The sequence below is a fragment of the Meleagris gallopavo genome, chromosome 2 (genome assembly GCF_905368555.1).
Source record: "Meleagris gallopavo chromosome 2, MGAL_WU_HG_1.1, whole genome shotgun sequence".
In the NCBI taxonomy this organism is placed as follows: Eukaryota; Metazoa; Chordata; class Aves; order Galliformes; family Phasianidae; genus Meleagris; species Meleagris gallopavo.
Genome location: NC_139405.1, coordinates 54,999,878 through 55,013,542, shown reverse-complemented (window position 1 = coordinate 55,013,542; position 13,665 = coordinate 54,999,878). Strand labels below are relative to the sequence as shown.

The 13,665-nt window shown below is 38.0% G+C and overlaps 1 protein-coding gene across 1 annotated transcript in view; it reads right to left on the bottom strand.

The window, feature by feature from the left end:
- Nucleotides 1-4,201, bottom strand: part of HBS1L (HBS1 like translational GTPase) — a 64,554-nt gene extending 60,353 nt beyond the window's left edge. The window contains exons 1-2 of the mRNA XM_085217253.1: nt 3,889-4,201; nt 1,062-1,127 (exon numbers count right to left, since the gene is read on the bottom strand). Coding sequence (XP_085073379.1) covers nt 1,062-1,127; nt 3,889-3,931 — 109 coding nt within the window. The 5' untranslated portion in view covers nt 3,932-4,201. The remainder of the gene's footprint in view (nt 1-1,061; nt 1,128-3,888) is intronic.
- Between the last annotated feature and the right edge of the window lie 9,464 nt (nt 4,202-13,665).

The following is a 13,665-nucleotide window of genomic DNA, read 5'->3' as shown; positions in this document are numbered from 1 at the left end:
AGATTGGGAAATATCTTTGTATCTGTCTACATCGCCTAAGCATTTTACAAGTTCAATACTCAAACAGAAAAAAATATTCCAGGTCTGAAAAATAGTTACTTTCTATACTGAATTACCTCCTATGGCCTGATGTCTTAAATCTTATTCCACACTTTTTTTTTTTTTAACTTCAGTGACAAGTAAAAAAATTAGCATGCAAATAAATACTGCATTTACAGTATTGCACTGTCACACCATTAACTATTTTTCAAGCACACACAAGTTTCATCACCAAATGAAAAAATACCTTATGCCTTAGAAAATGTCAAGAAAAAACTAGCAATTAGATTTAGAAATTCAAAATGTTAACATTCAAATCAGGGAATGTGACTACAATTAGTAAACATATATACCTAGATTAGCTTATCTAAAAAGGATGACAGAGAAACAGACTTTTAAGGATCCAATTAACTTAATTACCCATGGCCAGATGCCACAGACTACATCACAGATGCTGTGGATTTAGAACCAGACAAGTCATCCACAATAGCGCAGCTGCAGAACAACATCAGCTATACTATCTTTAGGGTCTACCTGGCTCTAAAAACACCGTCACCAAGTCGAGGCAAACCGTGAATTAATCATCTTTCAGAGATGAATACAATCTAGTAGTACTATAGCTAAGTTGAATTCAGCTAGGCCAAGCCACTCCAATCGCATCTTACCTGAGCACACAGCATCACTATTTTTGCACCTATTTTGCCATGTTCCAAATAATCAGAAGCTTATTAACTTCACATCAACTTGCATGAGAACAGCTGCAAGCAAGGGCCAGTGATGGATCCCACAAAGACTCTTTACCCCATGTACCTTCAAAGTTTTGTAAAAGATATCAAACACCAGACACAGAATTACAACTGTAGCACACAGATGGATCCTACTAATTTTTAAAGATAGCCAACATTTTAACACCATCAACATATATCCATAAATCAGATATTCTGAGCATCCATTCCCCAACGTAATGTAGTTACCATGACTGAACATGCTAACCATGTTTATATGTAATTATTTGAACTAACCTGTAGAAGGAGAAATGCAATAATCATCTTCTACGGACTGGCCATACACATCATCATCTTCGAAATCTATGAAGTTAAAAAAAAAAAGGTTAGTTTGCACAACTTTTAAATAGAATCATAAAATCATTCAAAGGAGCTTTTTTTTTTGTTTGTTTGTTTGGTTTTTTTTTTTTGTAGGGTATTAAGATCTTCTACATCTCCAGTATTCCAGAAGTACAATAAGTTTTGCTGTTCATTTACCTAAGTAAGACGCTCTATTATTAAATGTTAAAGTAATACAGTACTTTATTTCTCAGCAGAAAAATTTCAGGAGTTGCAATTCTTCACCATCTCCTCTGGAATGCTGCCCTCATCATCTAACTTCCTTCAGTCCTACCAACTTCTATCCCTAGTGCTTCTCTTGATATTTCTGCCTGACTCTTAATACCTTAACCACAGTCTGTTCTATTACAATCATCACTCCTGTAGCTCAAATTGGGATTTCTACTCTATACTTACCTATTTCTCAGCTTTCTTTTCTCTGATTTATCCCCATGTTTACCCACCCACCTTCCAAAACTCAAAAGTTCAGCAAGGCAAAAGCATAATTCTAAATTTCCTTCTAAAATTGAAGTTTGAAGCAGTTTCAGCCAAAAAGCAAGAATCCTATACAGTTACTCAAAGACACCCACAGACCTTATCAATTCAAATTTTAAAAAAAGAGATCAAACATCAGGTAAAAAAAGAATCAATCATCAGGAAACATAATTAGAAAGTAAATTATTCCCAATTAAAAATAAATACATACCCTGCCATTACATAGATCTTGAAAATAAACTTGCACTTTTCCCCAAGAATAATGAAATACATAATAGAATAATGAAATATTTTTAAAGATGTTGTTGCATATGCTTAACAAGTTCACAAATATTGTTTGCTTCTTTTTCCAAGAGCAAGAAGCAAAAGTAGCTGGCAGCAACACAGAAATCTGGTATTCTGATACCATCTTAAAGGCCGCAGAACTAAAACATTACAAACAACATATCCATCCAAAAAACAAACAGAATTATTTGAGGTGTGAAAGGTTAGTTTTACTCTCAACACAAAACAGGAAAAAAAAAAAAATCAACATCAACTTAACTTGCATTTACCATAGACTATTTTTTTTTAAAACTGATAGAAAACAGTCTAGAGACCAGAGATACATTCCACAGCACCAACAGCTATTTTGCCTACAAACTCTCTGCAGGAATTCAACAGATTTCAGTTCAGAACTCATTCAGCTCCGAACACACTACCTCAAAAAGAGCTCAAAAACAGAATGCAGTTACATGAAGGCTGAAAACCCTTCCTCAGGGCTCAGAAAAACCTTCCTATAAAAACAGACCAAAAATACTGCAGGTATTTACTTTAGAAAACCAATAATTGGGCCTAACAAAGCAGTATACATACACGTATTCTAAGTAAAATAGCAAGACTGCACGTGACTACAAAAGTAATATATGGCGGAAGTATATAGACTACACGTATACAAACCTATAATTAAATCTGATGTGTAATGCAGCAGTAGAATTTCAGAGTAGCAAGAGCAACATAGGCCTCATATGGTTACATCAATTTATAATGCATCTCAGCAAACTCAATTAAAAGAACTCCTGATTTAAGTACAAGCATTAAAGTGAGTTCTACAGTTCTACTCACGCAGAGGACAGAGGTCCAGTCAAGACCAACATTACAGCCAACATCTTTGATGAAGTAAATGCCTATAGAGGCTGAAAAAATTCAGCACAAGAATTCCCAACACAGTCTAAGGTTGGGCTCCTGCTAGGTAAACTTGAAGAGCACAGGTCACACAAAGGTAAAAGTGGTCACACAAAGGTAAAAGTGCACGTAGATTTAAATGATTTCTCTCAAAATTCCAAATCCATGGCACAAAACCCCATTTTTGAGCTTTGTTCAGGAACAGGAAGAGCAGACAGGCAGAAATATTTCCTGCATTTTTTTGTATCAGACAAAAATTTAGGCAACAAAGTAACTGCTTCCACACTGAAGTGTTATCTAAAACACCAGAATAAAGTGGAAGCGTGCCCATTTTTTCACAAGGCAAGCCAACACAAACAAAACCCTTGAGCAAAAAGGCACAAAGGACAGTTTGCCTGTATTAATAGGACAGGACATCAAGAAAACCAGTTTACTGTAAGCACGAGCTAAATTCTTACATGAGATCTCATTCACTCCATGCAAACTTTAGTACAATATAACAGAAATATCTGATTCTTCCTTAGATGCTCAACTCTATCCTCTAGAACTATGGCTCTCCTACACAGAAGTGCTGCCGCTGTACAGATATTGTCGTTTATCCACATTATACCAACTCGCTGCACTGAGACTGGGCCCACAAACTTCCAAAAGACTCAAAAGAGGCTCAGTCACACCGATACTGGCTTTAAGCGACTCCCACGCCTTTGAAAGGCGCTCAGCCTTGGCAGCCCCGGGCCGGGCAGCTCGGCTTGCCAGGGCCGCGTTCCCACGCTGACCACGGCAACACGTCGGCGGCGGGCGGCAGCGCGGACACGGGCGGAAAGCGGCGGGGGGGGCTGGGGAGAGCGGGGCGAGGCCTCCCACGGCGCCTCGTCCAACCCCCGCGGAGGGGAGGGGAAGGGAGAGAGCTGCTTTTCCCCTCCCACCGGCCCGACGAACCCCGCGCCCTCGCCTCGAGCCGGGCGGTCTCCACAAGGACCCGCCGGGAAAGGGCTGACGGGTCGGGGCTGCGCGAAGGGAGGGGCTGTCGGCAGGCCCGAAGCGGGAACGGCGTCGGACACGGCCGCCGGCTCCTGCTCGCCACTACCTTCGTCGTAGTTGTAGCCTCGGACGTTCCTGTGCCGGGACATGATGGCGGCGGCCGCGTCGTTCACCCGCTGACGGTGTGACGGTGGGCCTAGGACGCCATGTTGGTCTCCGTCGGGCCGCGCAGAAGTCCTCTGCGCAAGCGCACGAACGCACTTCCGGCCGCGCCGCGGCTTCGCGCATGCGCAGCGCCACCCGGGAGATGCGGCGCGTGCTGATCGGCGGCCGTGGCGCAGCGCGGGGTGGCGGTGAATCCGCCCTCGCAGCAGGAGGAGCTCAGCCGGGCGGGAGGGGGGCTGGGCGGCCCGTCTGGCTTGAGGTGTCCTCGTGGCAGTTGAAGTGTAATCGTATGTATATAAGCCATTGAGCGCAGCCCAAAATGAATAAATTGCTACAACCATGTTCGCGTGTATTTATATATATATATATTTATTTATTTATATTTATATATATATATATAAATATATATATATATATATATATATATATGTATTTAACCTGACTGAATTTCAGAGCGGTCACATCTATTAAGGTGGCATAGCATTCTGAGTTGGCCTAAGTTTGCTGAAAGGAATACTGACTCGAAAATACCTTCTTTATTTGTGCAGTATGACAGCGATAGTGTCAGAAAGGCATTTGAAGCACCCTGCAAACTTGCAGCGGTAGGTCTGTAGCAGCTCGGTGTGTGACCTGGCTGATGGTGACCCATAGCCATTGAGGGCTGGTGGCTGATAAATGGGTTGTAGTGATTAGCACGGCTGTTGCCAGTGTTAAATGCTCAAGCTTTGAATTATTAGGCTTCATGGAGGTCTTGCTTTCACTTACGTGTCATCCTATGGTGAGAACCACCTAAAAGCCAGGTCATGAAGAAATATGCCTGCAGCTCGTACTCGTGCTGGGTCAGGGAGTAAGACAAGCTGGAAAGCTGCAGCAGCAGAGAGAAGTGTGACGTCCCTGTTCATAGGTCCACTGGTGCTCCAGAGCCTCAGTGCCACAGGTTTCCCTGTGCTGGAGTTCAGCTCAAAAGACTCAGTTCTTCCCCAGACATTCGCAGTTGTTCAGGGACTGCTAGGCAGGTGGCTCTCCAGTATTTCTCAAGTCAGATGTCTCTATTTTCCATTCAAGACCTTTAATAGTTTGTTTACCTTCTTTGTGTCCTGTCCAGACACAGCTACAAATCCAGCTTCCTCCAGCAACCTGCATAGCCCACTTGTCCTCAGCTCACTTCCAGCCACACATCCCAACAAGCATACAGAGCCTGGTTGTCCAAAAGGTGCTTAGCTATTGTCTTGTCCTGGCTGGTAAAGCAAAAACTGTCTCTATCTGCAACTCCACATCCTTCCTGACTACTGCCAGAGGCAGGGTATGTTAAACATAAGCCAAAGTTTGTGTTCATGTACAAATTGTATGCAAATGTGCAGATTGTTTCCTTGTGTTATTTGTATATTTCTAATTAGTTTGTACAGAATGACACACTCAGCTGCACAAACTTATGATCTATATGATGTCTTTCATATGGTGCTAGGATTAAATTAGAACTGGAAGCAAAAATATCTAATTAATGTTGATGTACTGTTGACCTTCAGTGACAGAAATAAATGTTCGCCGCAGAGTTTGACAGAAATTGTATTGATCACTATCTGTCCCAGTCTCTTGATATGGGTCAAAGATGCAGAACTGCTGTCATACTTCATGATTTGATATTACAGCCTTGCTAAATGTTAAGTGCCACATGGCACGAAACAGTCTTTAGAAGCTCTTGAGTGTCAAGTGCAGTTTTTGAAGAATTATGACAAATATGTACCCAAACCATTTGTAATGTGATTCCCTGCAGGAATGTATGAAATTTCTAAACAACTGATTCCCATTGCTTTTAACAGCAGAAGTCAGACTGATACATTCAAAATAAGTTTGCAGTGGGAGTGCTTGTAGAAAACTCCTAAATGCGGGGCCAAACAGGTCATGCTTTAAAGTTGTGTAACATCATGTAGAGCTGTGGTAGTATCTTCTGTTGGGTGATACAACTCTAATTTCAAAACTGATTGTAGTCTGTGCAATCTGGTCCTCTAGTGAAGTAAATTAGCACTGTAAATTAGCACCCTTTACCACTACAACCCTCATAACATTCTGCCAGTCTGCCTCCAACAGCTTTAACTTGGAAACTGCACTTTTTTCAACCTCCAGAATTACTCCCATTTTTGAAATGTTAGAATGTGCAGTGAATATTAATCATGTAAATTTAACATATTTTCATTTTTCAAATAGTGACATTTCTCTTTTCAAACCAGATCATCAAATTGCAAATATGTTTCTTTTAGTCTTCCTCATCATGCTTTTTACACAAATTGCCAGCTGCTTATCAAATAATTATTTTTCATTTTTGAATTTTATGTTCATGTTCATTATGTTATCAGTTTGGATTTTCAGCTACTGTGACCTCTGCAGATATGACCTACATTTCATTTGTTTGATATTCAAATGTAACATTGTTCACAGTAGTTCAAAAATAATATTTAAAAGAAGGAAAAAAAGATAATGGCATTAAAAATTACAAAAATTACCTAATGTTGCACATAATATGCTGTATAACCTTTCCACAGCATTAACATTAAAGTTGGAAGTTTAGTAATATAATATAAAGACCTACAAAAATACGCCTCCTCCCACCCCCCAAAAAAAAAGCCAGGAACAATAATTTGATACAGAAATGCAGTTGTTTTATATTATAGCGCTGTCTCTGAGAAGTCACATAAACACATTGTGATCATTTCTTCCATTTCTAATTTTAGGGAAAGTGACCAACTTTTTAAGTGGTCAAGAAAAAATAAGCTTTAGTTCTAAATTCCCACCTCTAGCAGTTACTGCTATTTGGAAGTGAATGCAAGGTTCGTGAAAGGTATTCACCCAATAGCAAAGCAGTCTGACTACTCCTTCAGCAGCAATTACTTCTTTAGCAGGGAACCATATCAGTCTGCCTCCAGTAATTCTGATAGAGAAATGACTAACCAGGTCATTTCTGGTAAGCACTATGAGCGTTTATTTCCTTCCTGCCCACTGAAACTGTATGAATGTCAGAGGTGGATATTCATGGTATTCCATAATAGAATAACTTTAATCATGCACTTTTGCTTAGCAGAAATGTGAATGGTGTTATTTCTTCTTAATATGGAGTTACCCAGATTTTTAGTAGTTGCAATGCTCTTAGTTAAAAGAAATATATTTTGTCTATTTCAATATTGCTTCTTCTTCAACCAAAGTTAAGCAATACATGGTTTGGAAAAGAGCAACTTAATTCCAGATATCATGCTATTCTATGCAGTACATGGGTAAGTTTTAAAATACAGATATTATCAATATGACTGTGTACTTTTCCAGCTGATAAATGATTTGACTAAAGCAAAAGAACTGCAAACAATCAATAAGTCTAATTTTTGAAGTGACACTATGTAGATCAGTTGGTGATTAAGAGTCAGAATACAATGAGTATTAATAAAAGATCATTTTGTATATATGGTAAATAGCGTCTCCACTTTTCCACAGTATGACAAACTTGTTAAATATATTATTTTTTTTAGAATTTATTAATGTGTGGAACAGCAAGTTTTGCATATGAGATGAAATGATATACATTAGTGTAGATATTATTACAATTTCAAAAGGATCTAGCAAAATGATTCAAGTAAGTTATATTATGTCAATCTGATGTGCAAATGTTGCCTGTTCAAATGGGTTAATTAAAAAAAAAATAAATGTGTTCTTCACAAATACATAAAGTTAGTTTTGTAGTAAGGAATAAATGATGGATGCCCCATCTCTGGAGGCATCCAAAGCCAGGCTGGATGTGGTTCTGGGCAACCTAGTCTAGTGGTTGGTGACCCTGCACATAGCAGGAGGGTTGGATGATCATTGTGGTGCTTCTCAACCCAGGCCATTCTATGATTCTATGATTCTGTTATTTAAGTGACTTTAGCTATGTCTGTATGTCTGTAAGCACTTTGAGCTCAATCCTAAATTTCCGTATAATCATCTGCCACTCTTCTGGTTCTCATGTAGAATGAGTCCAACAATGGCCCAGAAAGGGAAGTTCAGCCTCTCAAGAAGGGGGCTGTTGCTGAACCATACAGTTACAAAGGCAGGAGTTTGAATTCAAGCACAGTTGCTGCAAACATAGTAAATCTAGGCACTGTGAAGCACTCACTGAAAATCTCAGCTAAATTGTTTTTACCATTGAATGCAAATAAAAATATGACATGATTGCAACAGAGAGTTGCATTCACTTCTTAATGAATTTTACAAAGTGTACTGTCCTTACAGAGTGAGGTAAGTGATGAAAATCATCTGGCACATGGACAAATTCTTACATGAATATTAAAAGGATTAAGACTTTGTCTTACAGAGAAGATGCATAAAATGGGAGCAAAATATATAGTAGGCAGTGGCTCAGAATAGCCATTGTTTTTGTTTTGTTTTTCACTCACAGTAAAAGAAGGAATTCTTGAAGCTTAAATGAGGCAAAATTTGAACTTATAAAAGCAAACAATTTTCATTCACAGAACCAGACTGTAAAATTCACCAGACTGAAGAAATGTTCAAGACCAAAAAGTTATCAATTCAAAAAGTTTAGATAATTATGTAGATGATGCAAATATTTAGTCGTTCTCAGAAAATATTTAAAACCTATATAAAAGCTCTGGAAGGGATGGAAATCTTCATGCTAATGACTCAATCCGCTTTTAATTGTTAGAGGGAACTGACAGGATAAATTAATGAGAGCTACAGACGTACGGAAGAGATGAAACAGAAGGCTGTCATGACTCAACGTTAAATAAGATGCATGTCTGTGATAAGGCATATTATAATGATTCGCACAAATATGTAGTAGCAGCATTCTCTTGTATGTGACTGCATACGCTAATTTAGCACGCACTTAAAAAAGTTTGTTGTGTGTCTTGGTTGCTGTTATAAACGGTATGTCTTCACCAATACATATGCGGTGCAATATGTTTCTTAAATGTAGGGATGCAGTCTAAATTCCAGTAAAACCAGTGGAATCTTTTTCTTTTGCCTCAATAGAATAAGGAGATTAGATAAAGTAGCATAGTTGTAAAATCAAAGTAGGATGAGTACAGTTTGAAAAGTACTTCACTTTTCTTGATAGAGCCATTGATCATACAAATCTTACCAGGACGTCCCACTGATGATCTTTTCATATAGACATATAGACATTAAATTGAAAAGAAATGTTGACGCTTGTGTGCTTGTGGGAGGCATAATTATAGCTGGATTGTTGGGAGGACGGCCTGTTATTCCAGAGTATTATCTTACAATCACTCTGAATTTGTTTTTCTGTTTATGTGTTTTTTGTGCACTTCCGAATTTTTGGGACCTGCCTTTGGAAAACACACCTATATAAACCCAACCAGCACAAATTGATTGTGTTGTTAAGGAAAGTCCATAGAACAATCTCTCATAGTCTTAATTTTTGTCCTTTCTTGCCTATTGTCCTGAAAAGAAAAAGCTGTCTGAGAAGGAAAAAAATATTGGCTAACACTTGGAAAATGTAACAAAGAGTTCCAGCAGAAGAATAAATTCAAACTTCCAGAAGATATACAGAAGAATTACCATTTGATAGTCATAGATTCATTGTGGCTCTGGCAAAGTCATTGAGTATGCATCAGTTTTATTTGAAGTGCAGACTCACACAAGGGCTCTAGGCAAGTCATAGGGTATCCTGAAAGTGAAACCCCAGCTACACAATGTCGTTAGGCTCATTTCAAGAACGAGCAGTGTGGGGTGGCAAGCACAGCAGAACCTGCACTGTCTGCTGCCCTCTGTGCCACGAAGCACTGGCATGTGTCCATGTTGCTAAATCTGTATAATTTGGGTATGTCAGGCTGAAAAGAGTTATGTGGTGTTATGGATTGTGAGAAAGCATCACTAGACAAGCAAGTCATTCAAATTGATAATATACTCTAGTCTTTGAGTAAAGTCTTGATTTTTCTTCCCCAAAAAGCTTCATTTTAAAGCAGTTCTGTATGAAATTGCCTTTTTCTCTCTCTCAGTTAATTCTCATGTGCTACAGTCTAAAGTATCCTATTGCACATATTGCAAATTCATCACACACTCAAAGGAAATACTGTACTTCAGCTGTTCTTTTATTTTACTTTTCTTGTTTCGTCATCTGCTTACCACCCTAAGATATTTTATTCGTCCTGGAATGTAAAGCAGTGACATTAGTAGGGAATGGAAACTTGTCCTGGTCTTGCACAATAATGTCCTTTTCGTTCAGCTCTAGTTATTGTATCTGATAAACAGGAACTACTTAACAAGATGCTAATTTACTATCAAGTTTGCTTCACATGTTTAAAATATAAAATTCTATCGCTCACTATTGCAACAAATGTCCTATCTTCCATGCACTAATCTTGTATGGCAGATGCAGACTCTCAAATACATAAATCTACTTGAAAACCAATCTGATAAAATTTTATGCCTGCGAAATGATGATTCACTTATATCAATGTACTTGTCACTCAGACCTTTAAAAAATTACATATAATACCACAGAGTTGGGTGGGTGCTGAAAATATGCAAGACCTTGATAATAGGAAAACATTAGCCACAAAGTGTAAAGGAGAAACACTAATTGAAAACAACTGTACCAGTCCGAAGTTCTCTAGTCTGTGCATTGTATATTACAAAAAGGAACATATAAACCTTTGGTCTTACAGTGCGACAGCAACTATTTCATGTGCAATGGCAGTTTAACTGGAGGTATCTTACTCATCTCTCCAGTTTTATACCCACACTGTTTAAAAAACAGACATGGTTTAGGCTTTATGAATCAATATTTTAATGCTGGTGTCAAAACTTTAACTGATGCATCTTGTTCTACCTCCAAAGTATTCTGTTCTGAAAAGGTTATTTTCTCACTTTCTAAGCTATTGCTGGGCATAGATTAACTACATATAAATTTTACTTAATATAATTTACTTTTTATGATTTTGTTGCTGATTAAAGATGTGAACTTCCACCACTGCATTGAAGTCCTCGTATTTTTAATGTTTGTATTCATGCAGTGAATTTGCTGAAAGGCACAACAATGTTGTAGTGTAAGCTAAATTCCTCTGAAAGTTAAAGTCATCTTCTCAAAAAATGCATTGACACGATGGAAAGAAATAGTTCTTTATATCTCTCTTTTGTGGATAAAATAATTCCCCACAAGACTTCATGCTGAATCAAACATACCTTGTACCAATTGTTCTTGCAGAGAGCCTCTGAAGGGACTAACACATTGTCACCTTTGAACAGAGCTGATCCACAAAGCAACAAAGTCTCTCTTTACTCTTCACTCTTGGCAATCAAGAATTAAGTTCATTAAGTTATGCATCAATAATCTGAGTGGGTTGTTTTTGGTTTTTGTTTGTTTGTTTTTCACAACCTTAGGAAGGCTTATAGAAAAAGAGTTATGTATTCCTCCCATCTTCATAAAATTCTGCGGCAAGGTACAAGAGAGAGAGACAAATTAATGCTTACTCAAACATACAGAAAATAATACAAAATTGAATTGTTACCTATTCTACATGTGTAAAGTTTCAAGTTAGCAGCATTTTAAGACTTATGATGGTGTCACTTATGGCTGTGAAGGGCAGCGGGGTTACAACATGCACAGTGCAGAAGAATCTGGGTTTTATCACTTCTCTCTCTGTTTGCTGAATACCTTGTCTCATTTGGCAGAAACTGTTCCTGGAGTGTGAAGTATTTAATATAAATAGTCACAGTCTATCCACATTACCTAAGTTGATGATAGGATATTCAGGAAATAATGAAATTACCTCTATTCAGCGTTTAATAATTATACTTAGCAATATGAAAAGCGGAGGAATTGAAGCAGGGTAATTTATTTGGCAAGGGGATAGAAGTGACTTCAATAAAAGTCAATCAGGTACAAATTTAATACCATAGCAATAAATTTTAGTACCTACTTGCCATTCAGAAATCTTATTCTGCTGAAATATTAGAGAGATGCATCAGTGTTTTGCTGGATTACAGGACGTAATTTTGATATCATAGTTCATAGCTGGGGGGATGCAATGCTAGCATTCTGTATTCATCGCTTAACTTTGTTAAAGTTTAGAATGATCTCCAATTTTACAAGGAGGATCAGATCAGTACAAGCATTGTTAGCAAAAGAAACAAAAAATATTCCTACTTCATTTTAATTCAGCCATGCTTATGTGGAAATCTAAATGTTGTTCTCAATAAGTGTCACAGCAGAATTCTACTAATACTCTCCAACTAAAAGGATCTGGTCATCTTTTTATAGAAATGCATTTGGGGCCTGGTCCAAACCTCATGAAAGTCAATTGAGATAATTGCATTGGCTTTCATGAATTATTTTGACATTAAAAGACCAATAAAATGTATAAAGGAAAGGATTTTGGTAGAACAAAACTGCAAAATTGTACATCGAGTTCCAGTGGAGTACATTGTTTTAGAGAGGCCCCTATTACTGCGAAGGGAACCATGAGCTGAGCAACAAAAGATAATAATAGGTATAGAAAATTTCTTATCTGTGTTCTCAGGCAGTGAGAAAATGTCAATGGATGTTATCTGTGAAAACACAAGATTGAGTGAAAAAAAAAAAAAAAGTAGAAGATAGATAGCAAAGAGGAGACAAACAACGGAGTCTGTCCTATGAATTGGAGAAGAATGGTAAAGGAGCCCTGGAATCAGCCAGTCCTGAGAGACACAAAGAAAGGCATAAAGTGGGTCCTGACAAGTCCCAAGAAACCTGTCTGGATCTGGTGACTAGTGGTCAAGGGGCCCTTTGGGTGTAGTTTTAGTCAGGGGAAATAACCTTGTGTTGTGCTGCTTGGTAAAGTTTGCATTTCAGATAATAAACTGTGCCTGAGGAAAGGGCTGAAAAGAGGTTTGGGTGTGGTGCTGGATTTTTACCTGGCTGATGAGACAGCCTGCCAGTTTATAAAAATGTAGGAGCTTAGCACATACTGTGTGCATGTACAGGACTTCCTTTACCCTGGAATAAAGACATGATGCTTTTCAGTATTTTAAAGCAGACTAGCAAATTGCTTTTGAGTGCATATCATGAAAAATTATCACTTCTCCAAGAGAAGAAAAAGATTGTTTGCGATCCATGAGTTTGAATTTTTTTTTTTAAGCGTGTTTTGTATGTTGGCAGGTAACAATTCCAAATGTATCCAAAGCTATGTGTGAAGTGGTAGAAAAGTATATTGCTCACCAATGTAAGATAAAGAAGCCTGAAATACAGTGGATTTATGAGCTATGCCAAAATACAAAAATGATGCCTCAGATTCTCTTGGGGATAAACAGGGAAATAAACAAACAAAAATGAAAAGCAAAGCTGTAGCCACAAAATAAATATATATATTAAGAAAATAATAATTGAGGGAAGTCAAAATGATTGCATATATTTCCTGCTGAAAAGGCAAAATATGGAAAACTAGGTCCGTGCAAGTTTTACCAAAGTTGCCAGTCTTTATGCTATCCCATCTGTCTGTAAGCTAAACATGTCTTTGTATTACTAGCAAAAAGTAGAACACAGACTTTTTAATATAGTTTAAATTCGAACTCAACATCAGCAAGGTTAAGAGAAAGTTACTCTGTTTTGGCTGATGAGTGGAGGAAAGTGTTGCTTTGATGTAATGAGATTTATTCCTATGAGAATGCTCAAACAAACAATCTGTTCAAAATATAAGCAGATGTGATTATTTAGACTAAGCCTGATACAGACCTA